The sequence below is a fragment of the Mus caroli genome, unplaced genomic scaffold (genome assembly GCF_978045245.1).
Source record: "Mus caroli unplaced genomic scaffold, Mus_caroli_1 scaffold_9, whole genome shotgun sequence".
NCBI classification, from domain to species: domain Eukaryota; kingdom Metazoa; phylum Chordata; class Mammalia; order Rodentia; family Muridae; genus Mus; species Mus caroli.
This window is the reverse complement of record NW_028227264.1, coordinates 15285913-15309817: the sequence shown is the minus strand read 5'-3', so window position 1 is coordinate 15309817 and position 23905 is coordinate 15285913. Positions and strand designations below refer to the sequence as shown.

The following is a 23905-nucleotide window of genomic DNA, read 5'->3' as shown; positions in this document are numbered from 1 at the left end:
TCGTCTTTGTACACATCAGCAAGCGACTCCGAGACAGAGACCACGCCCACTCGCCCACTTACAACAGCATCCCCGTCAACACAACAGCTTGGAGTAAAGCTACCCGAGGAGCAGAAGGTCCTCTCTCTTCCTTTTTGAAGAAAGAGACTGAGAAAGACACTAGAAAAGGGACTGCATTCATGGACTGGTAGAACTGATATCTTGAAGACGGCCATCGTACCAAAGGCAATTTACAGATTCACTATAACCCCAATCAGAACACTGACAGCACTCTTCATATAAAAAGAGAAAAAATGAATTCGCCCAATGAAACGGTTCTCTGGAGGAAAGTGACCGTGTAACTGCTTCAGGGTAACTTCCCGCTGTCTGGGCCGTGATGAGAAAGACAGACTGCGCATTCTTAGGAGACCAAATGCAATCTTACAGATAAATGGCTACTTCAGAGCTAAATTCTGCCATAATTTCCCCCTTAAAGTATAATCTTTCATTACCACATCTGAAGGAAAGCTTGGACAAGAGCACGGACAAGAGGACGATGACAACTTTACAATTAGGCTCACTGGGAGTTTAACAGCCCATTACCTTTTAGTCACTTCGAGTTTAAGAAAAACATACATATTCTCAACAGTTATAGTCTTTCCTTTTACAGAAAGCTACCAGTAAATATAGATCATATCATCACACATAATAGTATTATCTAAAATCAAATTCTCCAGATTTGTTTAGTCATCCAAAAATTATAAAAATGTAATAATGAACCCTCAACATACTAAGACATATTAAATAGAAAACATTTATGACTGACACCATAGCCTGCTTTAGACAATATACCATGCATTTAGAGACAGTAAAATAGCCGGGCGTAACATTGAGAAAAGTTCCCTCCAAGTCTGCTGCAGGCAGGCCCCATGGGAAAGAGGAAAGCTCTTCTGTTTCCTCTTCTCATCTTAACTCGAGACGAGGTCTAATGCTAGAGCCCAGGCTGGGCACTTTCAGAAATCGCCCTGCCTCAGCCTTCCCGGTGCTGGGATTCCAAGTGTGACATACCATTCCCAGCCGTAAGCACCACCATTAAAGTTCCAATACTTAATAATCCAAATTCAGTGTCTATCCAACTTAGCCCAACAACAAATCTGCGTAGTCTGTCTGTCTGTCTATCTCTCTCTCTCTCTCTCTCTCTCTCTCTCTCTCTCTCTCTCTCTCTCTTTGAAACAGTTTTACTATGAAGCCTGTCCAGTCTGGAATTTGCTCTGTAGACCAGTCTGGCCTCAAACTCAGAGATCTGTTTGCCTTTGCCTCCCAAGTGGTAGGATTAAAGGTGTGCATCTCTGTGTTTGGTCTAACCTGTGCTCTTACTAAAGTGCTTTAAGCTACTACTTTACCACCTATGTTGACTTCCTTGAGAGAATGAAGTATCACGTTCACTGAAGCACACAATCAGCTCTCAGTGGCTACGAATCTCACCTGCCGAATCTTCCAAGTCTATCAGCTTGGGCATCAGGCTTTCAGGGAGTTTCTCTGGTAGGTCATAGCCATTTTTTCTAGCAACTACCAGATGAAAAGCAGCACAGAACTCATCCAGTGTCAATGCGCCATCTTTATCAAAGTCTGAGAGTTCCCTGGAAGACAAACTCATTATCACCACATTTTGCTTTAGAGCCCTTGATTTATCAAAAAAGAAGACAAAATATTTCTCTCACAAGAAAATTTAAAAAACAACATTAATTTTAAAAATTGCACACTTAAGGTGTAGCAAAGCAAATATGTCAGAATGGTAACAAAGAGTCAGTGTGACAGACATCTGAGAGCCCATGAGCCTTTCCACGCTGTACATTTTGACAGGAAAACTTGCCTCCAAAATTAAAGTCATCAAAATATTACCTTTAATTTTGGTGCATTTTATTAATAGAGCTTATTTAGTTGAATTATGTAAAATAAACTTATAGAACTTATTGAAAATTCTGATTTTATTGTCAAAGTTCACCATTTTTTTATACTTTAGGAAAACAGCCTGGGTATAGTTTAATAAGAAAGCACAGCCCTGCCCCGCTGTTCTTGTCACCTACACTGAAGCCATGTGTGCCTTCTCACCTACACCGAAGCCGTGTGTGGGGGTTTTATTTTTGGGCTACATAGCCCAGGCTGCTCTTTTTTTTTTTTTTTTTTTTTTTGAGACAGGGTTTCTCTGTGTAGCCCGGGCTGTCCTGGAAGTCACTCTGTAGGTCAGGTTGGCCTCGAACTCAGAAATTTGCCTGCCTCTGTCTCCCAAGTGCTGGGATTAAATAAAGGCTTGTGCCACCACACCCAGCCCCCCCCCTTTTTTTAAATAAGATCAAAAAAATTTAACTGCTTTTTATTAGCTCTGACACATTTAAACAACTCCAAGAATTGCAGCACAGAATATGTTATCATAACCAGGCTGGTCTTAAACTCACAATCCTCCCATCTCTGCCTCCTGAAAAGTAACTTAGGGTTATAATTTGTGTTCTAAGGACGAATTCCAATTATGTGGCAGCCATCTGGAGAGTCTTACTCTACATATAACACGAGAGCTAAGCATTGTTTTACTTTTCTAGCTAGATATAAACTTGATGAGAACTAGGAGAAACTGACACAGGCAAAGTGACCCCCTTTTTCATGCAGTACATTGCAACAGGAGGAAGCCAACAAACACAGCTTTAGTTTTAGCTCCCAAGACTTTCTCTAACTCGTCTCAGTTATTTCTTTCCTAGAAAGAGAGGCTCACTGTCCTCAGCCACACTGGGTTCTCCACCAGTGCTATAGAAGTCAAGTCCAGTTCTAGTTTTAAGGTGCCAGAAATCCTTTGGAAACAACCCACATGAACCAACTAACGATGTACCACACTTACCAAATATGCGAAAGTTCAAGAATAGGAAGTTTTGATTTGGTAAAAAACTCTTTAGCTGCAGATCCTGAAATATTAAGACAGTTTTGTTTAATGTTATTCTGAACACAGATCCAAGAATAGGAGGTAATATTGTCTCAGGCTGGGAGATATAACATTATATATAATGTTAAAATAAAGTTATGTTCTATTTCCCACTGACTATAAAGTCCTTTCAGACAAATAATGTGAGCAATAACTAAAATCTAGGATCAACAGAACATGTCTACTTGTCAATAATGAAATTGAGACTTTGTCCTAGCCCATCTAGAAGAACTTCTGTTTTCAACGACTCACCTGGAATAAATCCGTTTAGATCAGGCTGAATGGTTTTAAACTGATTTACATAATACTGTCTCTGTTCATCTGTTATTTTCCAGGGATCCTCATAACTACTGGATTGCCTACGAATTTCATTGGCAGTTGTAGCTGAGGCTACAGTTCGTACTGTTGTCTGGTCCTGCAATGAAACAGTTCTCCTCAGTACAGTTTCTAGCTATACGCTCACACGGACCAAGAGTGCTAGGTTACTTCTCCTTGAAAGTAAACTTCACTTTTTTGAGGATATTTAAAAGGTAATAAGTTGTCAGCGAACTACATACTGCTATGGTCAGGCTACTGGATATGTTTTGCATGGTGAGTATATAAACAAACATTGTATGTATAATGACAGCAATTATGTAAGCAACAGAAACTTATGAAAAATGTGCTAAGAAAGCCAAGCAAGCATATTCCCAGATGTAGAAATCTTTTAAAACTTCACTAGGGAATTAGAAACAGAAATAAAAACAGCTAAAACATAGTAGAGCATTCCGAGGGTAACAGACGTCTAGAAACCCCACAGAGCAGAGTTGATTTATTTTTTAGTAAGAGTGAACTTGCATTTGTAAAATCTGCAACAGCAAAATATAAAAACAATGATTGCAGTGATACTTAGAATGAAGCAAACAAAAATGCAATTCCAATAAAATGTCACACCTGGACAGAAGCAGGATGCATGGTTAAAAGAGCACTGGTTGGTGGAGTATCTGCAAAACTGACCCAGTTTTCTTGAGGTGGAGGCGGGGATTGCCCAGACCACACCGCATCACCAGCAGAAGAGCCTGAAAGCAGAACGGAGGAGCATGCTCACTCACAGCTGAAGAGACAAGAAATTACCACGTGTGCCTCACGATTGCAGTGCACTGACAGGTACACAGTCAGTTTCCTTCTGATCTCTTATTTTAAAGAAAGAAACGCCTGTCTGTTCAACTGAAAATATTTCACTTTAAGCTTTTTAGTCATGCTGTGCTTTCCTTGTCACTATCCAATACTGTAGAAAATAATGATAACTTTGGGGTATCTGGCATCCATAAACTTTTGCCTAAGCATCACAGATACAACTGCTACTTCCTAAAGCCGTGTGTCTACCTATAAACTTTATCATTGACTCTACGTCCATTCACTCAACTTATAACAAGCAGTGACTTGGGACTAATTCTTAGGGAAATATTGTGAGTTTCCTTTCATTTACAAAGCTAAAAACATGGTATTCCTAAAGAATCTCCAAATACCTGCTTGTGCGTCACCAAAAGGAGACCAGAACGGCCCCGGTCCTGTAAGAGGTCTCTCGCTATTCCCCCCACTGGGATGGCGGCTGTGCTTCCTCCATGTGTGCGGAGAAGTCGGTGGGGACTGCTGGGGTGAAACTACTGGAGACGCAGGTTCCTAGGGGGAAAATGGTCTTTAAAGATTTCATTTTCAGGTGACATTTTAGTTATCAAATATCAACAAGTGTTTGTAAGTAAACCTGTCTCAGGACATGTCTCTGATGACAGTCACAGGCATGTGACTACCTGCTGCTCTGCAGACGGACGAGGCTGAACCGCATCATGGCTTCCAGGCCCCTTCTTGACTTGGCCTCTGCCAGGAGGCGGGGGGATCACCCCCGAGTAAGAGCCCTGGTTTTCAGAATCTGAAGAATAGGAGGCTGCAAGGCGAGATTCCTGTTCATTCTTTGAAGCAACAAATCGTGGGAGAGGGAGATCCTTTACTGTTAACCACAAATAGTGACATGGTCAGTATTTCTTACCTGAAATACTTGGACACAAAATTGTTTCAAACTTCAGAGTTTATAAAAAATCTGGAATATTGGTATGGACTTTACAAGCTGACATTCCTAATAAAATATGACATCCCTAATAAAACAACAATAACGAAGAACAAAAAAACAAATCTGAGAAGATCTAAACCTTTTGAACATAATGTTGGTACTCAAGATATTTGAATTTTCTGACAGGAAGTGGTGGTGGTGCACGCCTTTAATCCCAGCACTTGGGAGGCAGAGGCAGGTGGATTTCTGAGTTCGAGGCCAGCCTGGTCTACAGAGTGAGTTCCAGGACAGCCAGGGCTACACAGAGAAACCCTATCTCGAATAACTAACAAACAAAAAAGATATTTGAATTTTCAATCTGTATTAATTTAAAATTGAAAAGGTGCCCATATGAAAAGGTGTAATAAGAGGTGAATTAGATATTAGATGCCTATCACTACTAAATTTAGATCATTTCATTTTTTGGAACATTGTGGAAAGCAGCTTACCTAGAAGACATGATAAAACAAAGCTGTTTTTTGAGGGGTGGCACACAGGAGCTATGTACAATGTCTCCGTGTGCGCAGCATGTGCACGAGTGGAGAACAGCATCAAGTCCTGCAAAGTTCCTACTTACAAAGAACCTAGGGTTTGAGATGGCTAGAGTAGAAGAGTCTGAACGCAGTCTGCTTGTACTGGGTGTTTTTAGTAAGATTCATAGACCTGACTGAAGGATAGCTGAGGCTCCTAACTTTGAGACTAGCATAATGCAGATTAAAATTCCTTGGGTGCCCACCACCGTGCCCAGCTGAGCACACAGCATGCTACTACCCATTTCAGTCTGGCTCATCACTCTCTTGCTGCCAATAAATTTTGAATAAAGGATAAAAAGCCGATGCTGTGTCTAAAGGCTAACCATACTCCTCTAGAACAATACAACTACAGAATCATTTTCAGAGCAAAGTAGACTTTTGGCCAACAGAATTACCTTCACCCCAGCTCGTTTCATTTCACTTTCATTTCAGTTCACTAAGTAGTCTTGGCTAGCCTGGAACTTGCTAGACCAGGCTTGTCTTAAACTCACAGAACTCTGTCTGCCTCCGCCTGCATGTTAGGAGTAAAGACATCCGCTTCTCAGGCATGGCTCTCTGCTTCTCTATAGTCTCATTGGAAGGACTAAGACTGTTAAGCAGAACTAGTATGTATGTGAAGAATCCAAAGTTCTCTGAAAAGAATTTATGCTTTCAATACAAGAACACAGCAGAATAAGCCTGAGGACCATGGTGAAAACTTCCAGGTGACAGGAAGCTAAGCTAATATTTTAAACTGTATCCACTTTGTCAGGCCTGTTAGTAAACACCTATAACATTAGCATACAGGAGTTCCAGGGCCCGAGTTTGAGGCCAGCCTACCCTACACAGCAAGACTGACTAAAGTATCTGAATATTCATACTTTCTCTTTTCCCCTTTCTCCATGGAAGTATAAAACTACACTTAGGCATCTCTCTTTTTACAATGTTTGTTTTCCTTTACATCAGCAAGTCTCTAATAACAGAAAAAAGTGAATTATTTAAGGCAAACATTGTAAAGTGGGCAATGAGGTTTTAGTCTGCTAATACTGCTTTAATATCTCTCTTAACCAGAAACTGACTGGTTTTGTTCTGTTTCTAAGACACTCATGTATTCATTCTCTCCGCCTCCTACCGTCTGTGTCTATACATACACACTTACACATATACATACACACTTATTCTCTCCCCCACTCATGTGTGTCTACACATACTTGAACACAACAGTGTACATGGAAAGGTCAAAGGGCACTTCGGGAGTCTGTTCCTTCCTTCTACCACATAGGTCCAAGGGTTTCAAACAGGTTGTGGAGGTTTTGTCTTTTACTCTCTATTGTGATGCTAAGTGTAGGCCCCCAAGACCAGGAGTCTGCACATAGCCCCTATGACCCTGCCCCCAAGTTAATTCTGATTGGTGAATAAAGATGCTAACAGCCAATAGCTGGGCAGAAGGATCAAAGGAGAGGTTTAGGTTTCATGGGTTTGGGGAGAGAGGAGGATCATGAGGAAGAAGGTGCAGTAGAGGAGGAAGAAGCTGCCATGGGTTAAGGGTCAAGAGAGTGAGGTCCTGAGGGCTGCCCAATTGGAATTAAGAGCAGCCCCGATGGAACACAGTGAATAGTAACAAGTCATGGGTAGGAAAGTCGATTCTAACAGCATGGAGTACAGCAGGCAACTGCCCAGCTATTGTGCTGTTTAGGACTTACTGTAAATACAAAGGCTGTGTGTCTTTCATCTGGGATCTCAATAACAAAAGGTGGGCTAGAAACCCCAAGCTAGGTTTTAAATATTTCTTTTTTTTTTTTTTTCCCTGGTTTTTCGAGACAGGGTTTCTCTGTGTAGCCCTGGCTGTCCTGGAACTCACTATGTAGACCAGGCTGGCCTCGAACTCAGAAATCCACCCGCCTCTGCCTCCTGAGTGCTGGGATTAAAGGCGTGCGCCACCACCGCCCGGCTGGTTTTAAATATTTCTACAACCGGTTATCAACACTTTTATTGGCTAATAAGCCTTCTTGCCAACTCTCTAACCAGAGTTTTGTTAATGTTTTCTGAATTAAAGTGGAGTTTTCTTAAACAAAACATTTATATTTCTTCAACAGCAAATATAAAATAAGAAAAGAGGCTGGGTGGCTCAGTCCTATAATGCCATCCGCTTGGGATGCTGAGACAGAAGAGCAGCAAACTAAAGGCCAGCCTAGGCTACAGAATGAGTTCAAGGTCAGCCTGGGCAACTTGGTGAGATTCTGTCTCAAAACAAAATGAAGTTTTCTGGGTTACAGAAAACACTTGACTTGCATGGGTAAGGCCCTATATTCACACACACACACACACACACACACACACACACACACACACACAAAGTATAAAATAATAAAGAAGCTATATACGGAGGATATTATTTAGTGAACAGTTGTTTTACTACTGCCATCAAATATGTTTCACTGAGGAGGCTAGAAAATGGAAGAGGCTGGAATGCAGTTTGGACACTTGCTGCTTTTTCAGAGGACCCTGGTTTGATTCCCAGCACCTACATGGTGGCTCACAACTGACCTTGACTCCAGTTCCAGAGGCTCCAATGCCCTCTTCAGATTGCCATAGGCACCAGGCACAGACAGTCATGGTTCATGGACATACATGGAGTCCAAACATTCATACAATAAAATACATAAAACTAAAACTAAAATTTAAAAAGCATGACATACATTGGTAGGTTAAGCATATTCTTCAGCATAACAGATATATAGATATGTTTTTCTAATATTTTCACATGTTAATAATGTCATGACACTTCAAAGTCACAAAGGCCACTATAATATCAGAAAAACTAATAAGCACATTAAATTTGGCTTCATCTGTAATTAGAAAAATATTATCATTTTAGTTAGTTATGTATTACATATTTACCAGTGTTAATACTTTCCACTCTTAATGGAAAACCAGACTGGGCAACAGCTACAAGCTTCAAAGCAATGTAGAACTGACTTCTTCCAAAATAACCAAGTCTTGTTGCACCACAGAGTTCCATGATCTACAAGAGAATACAGCATTCACATTAAAACTTATGGCAAAAATTCTTTGTCCAACAGTAAGTAGCTATCCTATTTGTTTCTAATAATCTGATATATTTCTCTACTATCTCAAGTAACAACCAATTCCCTCAAGTTTCATGTTCATATTTAAAAACAATAGGCACCAATCTTACAACAATGAAGTCAAAAGATGTACATAATTTTACTACAATTATAGTTTTCCAGAGCTGGTGTAGGTGGTACAAACCTCTAATCCCAGCACCTGGAAGGCAAGGCAAGAAAGTCAATATTAGCATCATACTACTTTTCCTTAAAACCCGGAAGTGCTCAAGAATCCACATCAACCACTGTAGTCATTCGACTACTGTCTCTACACTGCTATAGAGAATTTCAAATTATGTCTCAAGAAGATGAGGTAGGGACCTCCCCATCAACACCCCTCCTACCACCATGGAGATCCACTCCACTTCCCAGCTTTCCCACGGAGGACACCCAGCCCAGCAAGCTCAGCAGCTGTCAGGTCGGCCCTGTCCTTTCTGAGCTCCATCTTTCAGTCCACACGTCTACCCGCAATGGCAGATCTGTACCTTACTCCCCAGTTGGCAACTCTGTCTGCCTCCTGGGAGACCTGCTCCCCACCAGGGACAACCAAGTGAGATACCCACACCACCACAAATCCCAACCTGCCCTCGGCCCCCCTGCAAGACCAGTAGCCCTGAGGTCTGTGCCATCCTTTCTGTTTTCTGTGCTCCATCTTCTGGTCCAAACCTCTACCTACAATCATGGATCCACACTCCACTCCCCAAGCCATAGCTCTGCCTGCCTCCTAGGAGGCCTGCTGCCACCAGGGACTACCAGGCCAGCCAAAAACAGAGACAACCACATGGCTCAAGGCAAGTACAAGAACACAATCAACAAAAGCCAGTACAATATAGGTACCATCAGAACCCAGCTTTCCTACAACAGCAAACCCTGGATATCCTAACACACCTGAAGAGCTAGACTATGACCTTAAGTCTCATCTTATGAAGACAGAGGTCTTTAAAGAGAAAATAAATCCGTTAAAGAAATACAGGAAAATACAATCAAACAGGTAAAGGAAACGAATAAAACTATCCAAGACCTGAAAATGGAAATTGAAGCAATAAAACACAAGTGAAGGCAACCCTGGAGATGGAAAAACCTATGAAAGAGAACAGGAACTACAGGCTCAAGCATCACCAACAGAATACCAGAGATAGAAGAGAGAATCTCAAACAATAGAAGAAATTGATACAATTGGTCAAAGAAAAGAAAAACATCAAATCTAAACAATTTCTAACACAAAATATCCATGAGATTCTGGACACTATGAAAAGACTAAACCTAAGTAAGAATAATAGAAATAGAAGAGGAAGATTTCCAGTTCAAAGGTCCACAAAATATCTTTAACAAAATCATAGAAGATTTTGTTAAAGATATTCCCTAACCTAAAGAAAGAGATGGCTATAAACATGTAAGTAGCTTGTAGCACACCAAGTTGACTGAACCAGGAAAGAAAATTCTCCTGCCACATAATAATCAAATCACTAAATATACAGAACAAAGAAAGAATATTAAAAGCTGCAAGGGGAAAAAAGGCAAGTACCATATAAAGGGGGAACTGTCAGAATTACACCTGCATTCTCAGTACAGACTCTCAAGGCCAGATGGCTTACAGACCCTAAGAGACCACAGATGTCAGCCCAGATTACTATACCCAGAAAAACTCTGAATCACCATAGATGGAGAAACCAAGATATTCCACGACAAAACCAAATTTAAACAGTATCTTTCCTAATCCAGTCCTACAAAGATACTAGAGGGAAAACTCCAACAAGGAGGGTAACTACACCCAACAAAACACAAGAAATTAATCTCTCTCTCTCTCTCTCACACACACACACACACACACACACAAAACCAAGAGAAACACACACACACACACAGAGAGAGAGAGAGAGAGAGAGAGAGAGAGAGAGAGAGAGAGAGAGAGAGAGAGAATCACCACCACCAAAATAATAGGAACTAACAATCACTGGACAGTAATATCTCTCAACATCAATGGACTTAATTTCCTAATAAAAAGACACAGGCTAAGAGACTGGATACATAAATAGGATCCATCATTCTGCTGCATACACAAATCACACCTCAGCAACAAAGATAGACACTACCTCATAGTAAAGGGCAGGAAAAAGGTTTTCCAGCAAATGGACCCAAGAATCAAGCTGGAATAGCCATTCTAATGTCTAATAAAATATACTTTCAAGCAAAAGTAGTCAAAAAAGATGGGAGGAATATTTCATACTCATCAAAGGAATACATTCACCAAGAGGATGTCTCAATTCTGAACAGCTATGCCTCAAGCATGAGAGCACCCACATCTGTAAAGTTTAGATCACTTATCAAGCATTACATAATAATAGCGGAGGACTTCAACACCCTACTCTCACCAGTGGATGAGTCATCAAAACAGACGCTAAACAGAGGCACAGTGAAACTAACAGAAGCTATGAGCCAAATGGACCTCACAGATATCTAAGGAACCTTTCACCCAAACATTTCTTAGCACCTCCCCGAACCTTCTCCAAAACTGACCACATAATTGGTCACAAAGAAGATTGAAACAACCTCTTGTATCTCATGAGATCATGGGTAAAACCTGGACTTCAACAACTAAAAGCCCACTTACTCATGGAAACTTAACAACTCTCTACTCAGTGACCACTTGCGCCAGGGAAGAACTAAAGAAAGAAATTAAAGACTTTCTAGAATTCAATGAAAATGAAGGCACAACATCCCCAAATTTATGAGACACAATGAAAGTAGTGCTAAAAGGAAAGTTCATAGCACTAAATGCCTCCATAAAGAAAGTAGAAAGTTTATATACCAGCAATTTAAAAGCACACCTAAATGCTCTGGAACAAAAAGAAGCAAACATACCCAAGAGGAGAAGACAGCAGGAAATAGTCAATCTTAGGGCTGAAATCAACCAAACAGAAACAAAGAGAACAATACAAAGAATCAACCAAACCAAGAACTGGTTCTTTGAGAAAAATCAAAAAGATGGACAAACTCTTCCCCAAACTAACTAAAGGCATGGAGGCAGTATCCAAATGAACAAAACCAGAAATGAAAAGGGAGACATAACAACAGAAACTGAGGAAATTAAAAAAAAAATCATTAGGTATTACTTCAAAAGCCTGTATTTCACAAAATTGGACAATATAAATGAAATGGGTGATTGTCAAGACAGATACCACTTACTAAAGTTTAAATCAAGATCAGGTAAACTATCTAAACAGTCCTACAATCCTTAAGGAAATATAAGTAGTCAGCCATTAAAAGTCTCCCAACCAAATAAAAGCCTAGGGCCAGATGGTTTTAAGGCAGAATTTTACAAGACTTTCAAAAAAGAGTTAGTACCAATACTCTTCAAACTATTCCACAATATAGAAACAGAAAGAACACTGCCAAACTTTTTGAGGCCACAGTCACCCTGATACCTAAACCAAACACATTTTCAGTAAAGAAAGAATTTCAGACCCATTTCTCTTATGAACATTGATGCAAAAATATTCAATAAAATACTCGCAAACTAAATCCAGGAATAAATAAAAAACATCATCCACCATGATCAAGTAGATTTTATCCCAGGGATGCAGGGATGGTTTGGTATACAAAAATCTATCAACAGAATCTACCATATAAACAAACTGAAAGGGGGAAAAAAAAAATCACATGATCATCTCATTAGATGCTGAAAAAGCCTCTGACAAAATCTAACACCCTTTCATTTTAAAAAGTCCTGGAGAGATCAAGATATAAGTCACATACCTAAACACAATAAAGGCAATAGACAGCAAGCCAATAGCCAACATCAAATTAAATGGACAGAAACTTAAAACAATCCTGTTAAAATCTGGGACAAGACAAGGCTGTCTACTCTCTCCATAACTATCCAATATAGTACTTGAAGTTCTAGCAAGTACAATGAAACAACCAAGTAGATCAAAGGGATACAAATTGGAAAAGAAGTCAAGTATTGCTATTCACAGAGGATATGATATACAAGTGCCCCAGCCCCAAATTCTACCAGAGAACTCCTACAGCTGAAAACAACCTTCATCAAGTGGCTGGATCCAAAATCAAAACAAAACAAAACAAGACAAAACAAAACCCAGTAGTCCTCCTTTATACAAACGGACAGAAAGAAGCCAGGGAAACTATCTTTCACAATAGCCATGGATAATATAAAATATCTTGGTGCAACTTTAACCAAGTTAGCAAAAGACCAGATGGGTAAGACTGTCTGAGTGGCCTGTCACACACTAGCCCAAACTCCTACCTGATTAACCAGTTTCTGTTGTTATCTGAAACATCCAAATGAAGGTAAGATAGAGTTAAGATCTTGTTCTACTGTTTGAAGGAAGTATTCACAGAACTTCAAAAAGAACTATTGAGGGCTAAGTAATATCATAGCAGTAACTATTTGTTTGCATGAAATAAAATAAAAAAAATGTTTGTTGCATCATTAACACTGGAAGAAATTCTTAGTTCTGCCACTAAGGGGCATGTACTCCTGAGAAAATGTAAATGGGCAAAGAAAATTTAAAGCTGCAGATGAAACCACCCTAAAACTTTGAGGGAAAAATGTAGAATTAACAAAGGAAAGCCACATTTTTCCTGTAATTATTGCTCTAATTCACTCCCATTTCTGACCATTTCTGACTCCCATTCCCATGCCTCTCTGAGAATCATTACACATCTTAGATACTTTCGTTTATAAAACAAAAATCATCTAAAATATTCTAGTTAATGTCAGACCTAAAAACGATCACAGTCGTTTGCTGACTTTTAGGGAAGATGCCAAGGGTTGTTAGCAATCAGAAGAGAGTGTTCAAGAATGTCAGGATCTTAAGGGAGGGGGATAGCAGAATATAGACAAATGAAACAAGAAAGAAGTAATGGGGAGGGGGTTATGCAGGGGGAGGAGAGAGAAGGGCAGAGGAGGAAGAGTAAATAATGCTAGGATATCTGGGAAAGCCCTATGGACATCTACTATTTAATCAGCTTCATATTTTTTTTTCTCCGTTTGAGAGAGTTTACAAAGGGGATTATACTCATTCTAGAAGCCATAGGTGGGCTAATAAAAAGCTCAGTATCATGTGTTGTTTACCTCGCTGTACATGGTGGTAAGATGCATCCCTGACATCGCTCTCCCCCAAAACCCCCACCAAAAACCAAAACCAAAAACAAACCAATAGAGGCTATTGTTTCTGGTTGTCCCAGAATGTGATGGTAAGCCCTATTGCTGAAGAATCCACATACACTGGTCAGATTAAGCCACACAGGGTGCTGACAGAAGTTTCTTCTTGGCTAACTCTCATGGTACTGGAAGGTGCTATGCAGGATGGTGGTAGGGTGTGGGGGCGGAAATTCAACACTTTTCCTCAGTGTGAATCCTGTGAGTTGCAGTAATGACCAGAGTGGTAAGAGATGACTCTAGGTGCAACAGTGTCATAAATGCTATGTATTATAAGGGTAAGCAACTGCTTTTTTATTGTATTTAATGCCCCTCAACAAGAGAAAGCACATGCCTGCTCCTGGAAATCTGCACTGGAAGCCATGCTTGGCCGCTCACAGGCCCTAAAGGATGTGTCTGTCACTAGTACTCTGCTAACATTCACAGTGTCCAACTGCCCTATGAATCCTATCATTCTACCTGCAGAGTAGTGCAGCTCTCAGACCTCAGGGGTCCTTCTGTGCAATGACACAACTCCCAATGTAGGGAGTAAGTGAGGTGCTCAGACACAAATAGCATCTATGTATCACAGCTCCTTCCCAAGGCTCAGGCATCAACACAGAAGAGGACAGTAAGAGCCAGGACCCACTCCCTCACAAAGTCCCATATACATCCTAACATGGAGCAACAAGGACTCCATGAACCTCACTCTGAGGCCAGCTGGTGGCTTCTTAATGAGGGAGACGTGGGTCTGTTAGGTTGTCATGTGCCATTCACTGGATGGCCCTGGATGCAGAAGTAAACGGAAGCATAAATTGTAATTGATGGCTTATTAATGGGTAGACAAGGTGGTTTTGGATTTGGAATAAGTTAAAGGGAGAGTTGGCAGTGAAAGATCAAAACACACTGTATAACATTCTCAATAAAAATATTTTTTATTTTTAAAAAGCCAAAATCCACGGATGTTTTTGATTTCTATGTATTAAAATTTACAATTGTTAGTCACAATTATAAGCTACTTCCTAACATCCTTTTCAGATTTCCAACAGTCTTCACTATTATTTCAATAAGTTTTATTATACTTAAGTTATAGACCTCCAAACTGTTGTGGGATTAATTCATTCAATGACATTTACTTAGCACTCAAACTGCTGAGATTCCAACAGGAGCAGAAAGAATGGCTAATTTAAGAGCGGAGATGAGGGTGTGGTTGGGAGAGGAGGTGGAGCTTCATTGGGGGAGGCTGGACACTCAGGAAGGAGCGCTACATATCACATATGCAGTTTCTCAGTTAGACTTTCAGAACAGCTCTCCTGCTCAGAGAATGTGATCATTTTTAAATAATTTATCATTTCTTCTGTTTTCTAGCTTTAGGTTTGCCATTCTGAAAAATATGTCCCACTAAACTAGAATTTGTTTTTGAAATAAAAAGCAAGTCCTCTGTCTTCCTAAAATGTTACCTGTTCATTGAAAAACGATCATTTCTGCAATAACTTGAAACTCCAAGTTGGATGTATTCTAACCGTATACCACATTCTTCTCATCGTTTTAGCTTGGCGAGACTTAAATATAATAGGGTTAGGCACATCCTCCTGGGCTAGTGTTGCTGTCCTAGAGAAATTGGTCAGAATCATGAGACTTTACTCAGGAAGGCAATAGCTTGTTCCAAGCTTGCACACGACCACTGCTGCTACTGGTCTTTCCAGGGTCTAGCCAACAACGTACCACACGGTTTATGCTATGGAACCAGCTTCACTCTTTGGAGGGCTTTCTTTTTTTGGGGGGGGGAGTACTATTCTTTAAAATATAAATAATAATCTTATGAGTATTTTGGGAAGAAACAAGATTTTTTCTCTTCTACTGTGAATTATCAAATGACCTAATATGGAACTATACTTTGATTCTTGAAATGAATTCCCTTTAATTTGGTTTATTTCCATTACAAATAATGTTTATAAAATTTTACTCTTAAAATAATGTAATGTTTGGTTTTTCAACTCGTATATTCTACTAACTAAAATAAACTAAACTAGCAAGCCTTACTCCTTACTCTTTCTCCACACTCTGTAGTATTTTAACTAATTAGGATCAGGTGTTCCATAAAGTTAATATTCACCTATAACTGCAGACTAAACTCACAAATGCTTCAGCTGCTTTTGTGTGTGTGTGTGTGTGTGTGTGTGTGTGTGTGAGAGAGAGAGAGAGAGAGAGAGAGAGAGAGAGAGAGAGTGTAAATATGTTGGGTTTTTTATTTTAAGCCTTTTATTTATTTAAGCTATTTATTTTACTTGACCATTTCCTACAGAATCACTCATGACTTCCAATTTTGCTTTAGTAATTCAACATCATTGAAAGAAGTCTCATTCTTACACTTTCTTCTCTAGGGTAATTTTATCCAAACACTAATCACTCAAGTTTGTGGGCAGTTTCCTCTTCCTCCAGTGTCTGGTTACCACTTGCAATTCCTCTTAGGACAGTCATACTCAGGTCCCTTCCTTAGACATCACACTCTCCTGGGAAATCCAAAAGCAGGCAGTGGTTGTCAATACACCACTGAGAGCTACACCTTTAAGCTTTATTTTTTTTTTTTTAACCACTGTAAAATTTACATGATCATGGGGAAATAAATCAAAGCTAAGAAATTCAAAGCTTCTAAAAAAAAAAAACCCAGCGTAACTGTCCATTTCGGTCATACATTCTTCCATTTTTTTCCTCTCTATATATAAATGCACATATAAGTAAAATGTTTTTACACATATATGATCACAGTGTGTGGCTCTGTCATATATAACTTAAGGGCCTTTTTACACCAATTCATATATTTCTGCAATAATTAATGTTGACTATCAGTGAGTCTATAATCACTGAACAGATATGCCTCTGGGCCTATCTTTGAGAGGTTATTCAGATTAGGCTAACTGAAGTGGGAAAACCCATGCTAAATGTAGGCAGTACCATTCTGTAAGTTGGACTCTGAAACTAAATAAACAGGAGAAAGCCAGCTGAACACTGGCTACCAAGATGGGTAAAGACAAGGTTAGAAAGAGAACTAACCTCTGCAAGCTGTTCTCTGACCTTCACACAAAGGCTGCGGGACATTCATATCCATACACACATACATATGCCAGTTGGATATTAGTGCTAAAAATTCTGGTTGATAATAACATCTTTCTAAGCAGCACAGAATACTGATTGTGTGGAGAGAAGAGATCCAAATCAATGCTGGCTTCAAAAAAGGGTAAGACAGCCCAGTCCAGCCATTAAAGGCAACGGTTGCCAAGCCTGCTATTCTGTATTCAATCCAAGGAATCCTACAAGTTATGCTCTGATCTCTATGTCATGTCTCTATGTATCACACACATTTATACCAAATAAATACGCGTGAAAGAATAAAGCAGCACTGTTATACATGCTCTGTAAGGTGAGTGGAGACAGAACGGTACTTTTATCACTCACCCAGTACTCTGAGTTATGTGACGTGATGGTGCATCTGTGTGTGCAAGTGTGAACTAAGGAAGATAATGCACTGCCTCATTTGGTTGCTGTAGACGATCAATGAGATTGTACTCGACGGTATTCACACATAAATATCAACACTTGTCATTTGCCACCCTGGTCATAGTGAACTTTATACAGTTGGTACTTCAGAGACTCGCTCTTGAAAACTACATTTTCCCCAATAGCCCACGGGTTTACTTACTAACAAATATATAGTTTATTATTTGTAGTTTACACTTAGACTAAACTCAGGGTTTTGTGCATGCTAAGCACATACTTTATTACCAAGCTATATCCCCAGCTAGATTTTACTACAATTTTTGATGCGAAGCCTTTTGCAATATACTTCCATTCTCCTCCAAGTATTGTGAACTTGTGGCTTAGGCAACATAACTGAGACCATTGTGATATAACAACCATATGTTACAAGCCTTTTAAGAAAAACCAGCATGTTTTTCTCTCACATAATGGAATACCACTGTGCAGAGTTCGTTAGCTTTGTTCTTTGTACAGAATAGGCCTCTCTTGGTGCTAAGTCTTTTTTCTTTCTTCCTTATCAGCAGTCTCTAGTTGTAATCCTGTGCCTTGTATGCTATGAAACGTATTATTTTTTTTTCCGAGACAGGGTTTCTCTGTGTAGTCCTGGCTGTCCTGGAACTCACTCTGTAGACCATAAAAATTTCCCAGAATCCTGTCACCCCAGATCTTTAGCGGTTTAAGGTGGGAGGACTGTGATTTCACAGTCTACCCAAAATACAGAGCTGCCAACAACATGGATGCCCTCGTTTAGAGCAGCACCCATGCCTATGGTTGCAAGCAAGGAGCAGACAAGTGAAACTGGCAAAGGTAGAAAAGTAGTGAGTTGCTGAGTCTAGGTATTTAGAGAACAGCTGCTACTCAAAAATGTTTACTCTATAATGCTGTATGCGTGTGTGTGTGTGTGTGTGTGTACACGTGTGCGTGCTTAGGTGTGTATCTGGGAATTGGAGAGATTGTTCAGTGGTTAAAAGTGCACACTACTTTTCCAAAGGACCGGAGTTTTGTTCCCAGAACCCAAGTCTGGTGATACACTACTGCCTGTAACTGTGGCTCCAGGGTATCTGACACCCCTGGGCTCTACAGATACTGTGGCATACACTAATTCAGACAAACATAGAAATAAAAATAATTAATACATAAATGTTTTAAGGTAGAGAGATGGCTTAACAGTTAAAAGCACGTACTGCAGAGGACCTGAGAACCCAAGTTCAATTCTCATTACCCATATTGGGTAGCTTACAACTGTCTGTAATTCCTGCTCCAAGGGCTACAACTCCCCTGTGAGTTTCTGCACTTATGTGCATACACGCTATACACACACACACACACACACACACATGCATACACATGATTAAAATTAAAAATAAATCTTAAAAAAACTGTATGCTTAGTCTGTTCTATGGTTCCATTTTGGAAAAATGGTTAAAAAAAACCAATTTATTTCATAGCCTCTAGCAAATAGGTAAGAATAGGGTGAGAAAAAAAGATGAAGTTTTATGTAAGATAATCATGTATATATAAGATAATCATATATACACATTATTTATTTATTTATTGTCCTAGAGATTTTCAGCTGCCAAATATTCTAGATCCTCAGAAAAAAATAATCAGATTATTGATGAATCACTGTACATAAACTTACATAAAATCTAGTCATCTGACGCATTAATGAATTATAATATCTTAGTTTTACAATAAAATCTTTTTTTTAAAGTCTTATTTATTTATTTTATGTAAGTACACTGTAGTTGTTTTCAAATGCACCATAAGAGGGCATCTGATCTCATTACAGATGGTTGTGAGCCACCATATGGTTGCTGGGATTTGAACTCAGGACCTTCGGAAGAACAGTCAGTGCTCATAACTGCTGAGCCATCTCTCCAGCCCCTTACAATAAAATCTTATCTGGCAAGATGATTCAATACTGAGATGGCTAACCAGAAACCATTTCCTCCTTGCTTTTCCTCCTTGCTCCTGTCATGCAAGTCTCAGCTCAGCATCACGACCTCAGGGGCCACCGTACTGTAAACTACTATACAAAGAATGAGATTCTAGAGAATAGGTAAGGACACTTAGATTCCCAGCTCCTGGAATTCCCAACAAGGTCAATCGCTTTTCGATGACAGAGTGAATGAGTTAAGATCAGCTCCAAGGTAGCCTCTCCTCTCTTACACAGACTAAGAATCTGAAGTGTAGCTCCAAGTCCTTTTATATCGTGAAAGACAAGCCTTTAAGGCTAGGGTTCAAGGCTCCCACACTCTGGCTCCAGTCCCTCTTCCCATTCTTCCCTAGGTTAACCTTTCCTCCCTCTGCAATTTCACTTTTCTCTCACACAAGATCATACTCTAACCCAGATTTGCCCATTAAAGTTATATCTTCCCATCATTACAACACCATCACAGTTCTTCTCTTTCTTGTAACTTTTAAAAAATTAAGCTTATCTTACTGTACTTATGAGACAGGGCCTCCCTATGTAGCCAGGCTGGCCTTAAGCTCACTATCATCTGCTCTTAGCTTCCCAAGTGATGAGATTGTAGGTAAGGAAACCACTGGCTTATTTATGTGTAGCTGATGTGAAACCAAAATAAAAACACCCCAAAACCCCACACAAACAGAAAGTATTTATACTAATGGCATAACGGGGTGTTTTGATAAATATAAGCATCATACAACATTTAAGTCTAGCTAAATATTTCTATGTCCTCAAATGCTAGTCATTTCTCTGAGGTGAAAATGTTCAAAACATTTCTTGTAGCTTTTTAGAAAATGTAGTACATTAAAGTTCACCGTGGTTACTCTACTGTGTGCTAGCATACCACAACCTCTCACGTCTAACTAACTCAAAGCCCACTGATCAATATCCTTTTCCTGGGCCACCTTCATAGTCTCCCAACCCCTAATAACTAGGATTCTACCCTCAACTTCTGTACAATCAACGTTTTAGATTTGATATGTAAGTAACCCTTTACACTTATCACAGTCCAGAAAATAAGCCCAGAACCAACATGACTTACTGACATCACGATCACACTTGCATTACTCCTGGTGACCAACTTCATTGCCCAATCCCTCCAAAAACCTAGTCTAGGACAAATACAGCTGGGCCAACCCTTTGAGATACTTGCCACTTACACTAGAGCAAGTGCCTCATATCACTTTTACTGCGTCTCTTATCTGAAACCTGTAACTACTTATTGCTTTGCTGACACAATTCAAAATTCAATCAAAGTGATCTTTGATTCCCAGCATGAGATCAGTACTCAGTGCTTTCTGTGCTTCCTCCTGCTATGGTGCTCTCCTCACACATAGGAGCATGAGTCGGATGTCGCTCTCCTCACACATAGGAGCATGAGTCAGATGCCGCTCTCCTCACACATAGGAGCATGAGTCAGATGCCGCTCTCCTCACACATAGGAGCATGAGTCGGATGCCGCTCTCCTCACACATAGGAGCATGAGTCGGATGCCGCTCTCCTCACACATAGGAGCATGAATCGGATGTCGCTCTCCTTGAATGCCGCTCTCCTCACACATAGGAGCATGAGTCAGATGCCGCTCTCCTCACACATAGGAGCATGAGTCAGATGCCGCTCTCCTCACACATAGGAGCATGAGTCGGATGTCGCTCTCCTCACACATAGGAGCATGAGTCGGATGCCGCTCTCCTCACACATAGGAGCATGAGTCGGATGTCGCTCTCCTTGAATGCCGCTCTCCTCACACATAGGAGCATGAGTCGGATGCCGCTCTCCTCACACATAGGAGCATGAGTCGGATGCCGCTCTCCTCACACATAGGAGCATGAGTCGGATGTCGCTCTCCTCACACATAGGAGCATGAGTCGGATGCCGCTCTCCTCACACATAGGAGCATGAGTCGAATGTCGCTCTCCTCACACATAGGAGCATGAGTCGGATGCCGCTCTCCTCACACATAGGAGCATGAGTCGGATGTCGCTCTCCTCACACATAGGAGCATGAGTCGGATGTCGCTCTCCTCACACATAGGAGCATGAGTCGGATGTCGCTCTCCTCACACATAGGAGCATGAGTCGGATGTCGCTCTCCTCACACATAGGAGCATGAGTCGGATGTCGCTCTCCTTGAATGCCGCTCTCCTCACACATAGGAGCATGAGTCGGATGCCGCTCTCCTCACACATAGGAGCATGAGTCGGATGCCGCTCTCCTCACACATAGGAGCATGAGTCGGATGCCGCTCTCCTCACACATAGGAGCATGAGTCGGATGTCGCTCTCCTCACACATAGGAGCATGAGTCGGATGCCGCTCTCCTCACACATAGGAACATGAGTCGGATGTCGCTCTCCTCACACATAGGAACATGAGTCGGATGTCGCTCTCCTCACACATAGGAGCATGAGTCGGATGTCGCTCTCCTCACACATAGGAACATGAGTCGGATGTCGCTCTCCTCACACATAGGAGCATGAGTCGGATGTCGCTCTCCTCACACATAGGAGCATGAGTTGGCTCCTCTTTGTAACGCTCTCTTGCTCTCCATTGTTCTCTCAAAACCCTTCTCACAACTTCACCTTTTTCAACTTTCAACCATACCTTTTCTTCACTAAGAATAATTTCTCCAAGTGGCCTAAAGTATCTCCTTTGGTAAAATAAGCAGCCTACATTTTGTGATGTTGATATATAATACATATTATTTTATAGACCATCTCAAAACAAACAAAAAAAATCCCCGAAGTGTGAAAAATTTGTCAGGAAAATTACTACAACTTGACAGTAACTTCTTGTTATATGTCTGAGAATTAAAATACAGAATGAGAAAACATATACAAAAAGTATAAGTGAATGCACATATTAACTAGGCCAATCAATTTCTCAACACATAGGTATTATGAAATGACACAGACACAATAAATATATGTTCACCTGTCAACTTGAAAATAAAGGAAACAATGAAGATGAATAATATCACATGTACCAAGTGAATGATGACTTCTTACAAAAGCAGTTGTGTGGAAACGGACAGCATTTATCTCAATGTCAACAAAAGCCCCAAGTGTTTAGTTAATGAAAAAGAGGCTAAGCATTTGAGAGGGGGAGGGGTGGTGGTGGGGGTGATTAGGAGGGGTTGGTGGGAGAAGAGAGATGGGGCAAAGGATATAAGTGGTTTTGGTTAAAAATAAAATTAAGAACCGTAAATGTTGTCTATAACTTTTCAGCAGATATTGTTCAAACACATTATATTTTTCATTCCCTATTGATCTTATCACAGGAATTCACCATAAGAACGCATCACTGCTATGGGACCTGGCAATGCCTGACTATTTAGAAGGCAGGCTTCAGTCCACCTGCCAAGGAAAGGTGGCATGAAGAATGTACTGGCTGAGTCAGGCAACAGGAACTATGGCTAAGGCAACGTATTAAACATGAAAGTTTGTGGACAGAGTAGGTAGTTGACTAAGACTCCCTTTAGCAATACATGACTATGTTCAGCTATCAATCCAACTTACTTTAGGCAATAAACCCATGAGCTGTGTACTCCGGTAAGAGCAGTACATAGAACCAATAAGTAGTTTAGTGGTTGTAATCTATATCGCGTTTACAAAGTTATCTAAACAAATAAAACATTTGTGATAGCCTCAGAGAGAAGGACAATAATGAGAAAAATTAAGATTACCTTTCAAGTTTATTGGCAGTTCAATCTAAGCACCATATTACCAATTAAAATAATTTTTTGTATTAGCTACATTAAGGAAGCAGCCCCCACCCCAAGACCCCACCCCAGTCCCCACCACGAAGCCTTATAAGCATATGCTAACAGGAGAAAAACAAATCATACACACACACACACACACACACACACACAAAACCAGTTAGGAAAACACTATTAAACCATTGCAACTGCGCTTCAGTGTTTACCTTTGGACAATGCTGTGGTTTATAAAAACAGTTCAGAAAAATAAACCCAGTGAGTAACCTACATTTAGGGGGAAGAGAAAACTTATATCCAAACTTTCATGTTTGTAAGAGTGCAAACGGGGCACTACCTTCAACCCTGCAGGGGACACGAGATGTAAGGCAAGGCTGTCTACACGTGCCGGGTCATCTGCCCTTCCAAACCTCCGAAGACAAATGATCCACTGAACCCACAGTGCGTACTGAAACATGAAAAGCCAAAACTACTGTTGTTTTAATTAAAAAGCAGTTGTTGTTGTTGTTGTTGTTTTTTCAGAAAGACTTACTATTTTTCAAACCTGATTTACATGGGGGCTTACAGAGAACCACAAAATTTCCTTGTAAAAACTTTAAAAGTAATAATTTAGAGTAAAACATTTCACACTGGGTCAGGTATCATTCTAAGTATTTTATAGCTCATTTAATCTTTGTAACAGCCCACAAAGACATAGATGCTTGTGAATATTTCACAGAGAGACAACAGAAGAATAGAGAATTAAGTAAACCAGCCAATGTAAGTGGTGAAGCTGAAGACAGCACAGGTCACTACTGCTCCTCCAGGGAGAACCAGGAGCCCACTAATTCTGAGAAACAC

The 23905-nt window shown here is 40.3% G+C and overlaps 1 protein-coding gene across 7 annotated transcripts in view; it reads right to left on the bottom strand.

The window, feature by feature from the left end:
* Reps1 (RALBP1 associated Eps domain containing 1) overlaps positions 1-23905 on the bottom strand; it is a 71077-nt gene that overhangs the window by 27587 nt on the left and 19585 nt on the right. For 4 of the 7 annotated variants that reach the window (XM_021174744.3, XM_021174745.3, XM_021174746.3 and 1 more), the window contains exons 2-8: positions 8450-8573; positions 4741-4937; positions 4459-4612; positions 3884-4008; positions 3203-3365; positions 2870-2933; positions 1465-1619 (exon numbers count right to left, since the gene is read on the bottom strand). In XM_021174744.3, the coding sequence (XP_021030403.1) occupies positions 1465-1619; positions 2870-2933; positions 3203-3365; positions 3884-4008; positions 4459-4612; positions 4741-4937; positions 8450-8573 (982 nt within the window). The remainder of the gene's footprint in view (positions 1-1464; positions 1620-2869; positions 2934-3202; positions 3366-3883; positions 4009-4458; positions 4613-4740; positions 4938-8449; positions 8574-23905) is intronic. The other 3 variants (XM_029482468.2, XM_085842664.1, XM_085842665.1) reach the window with 1 other exon arrangement.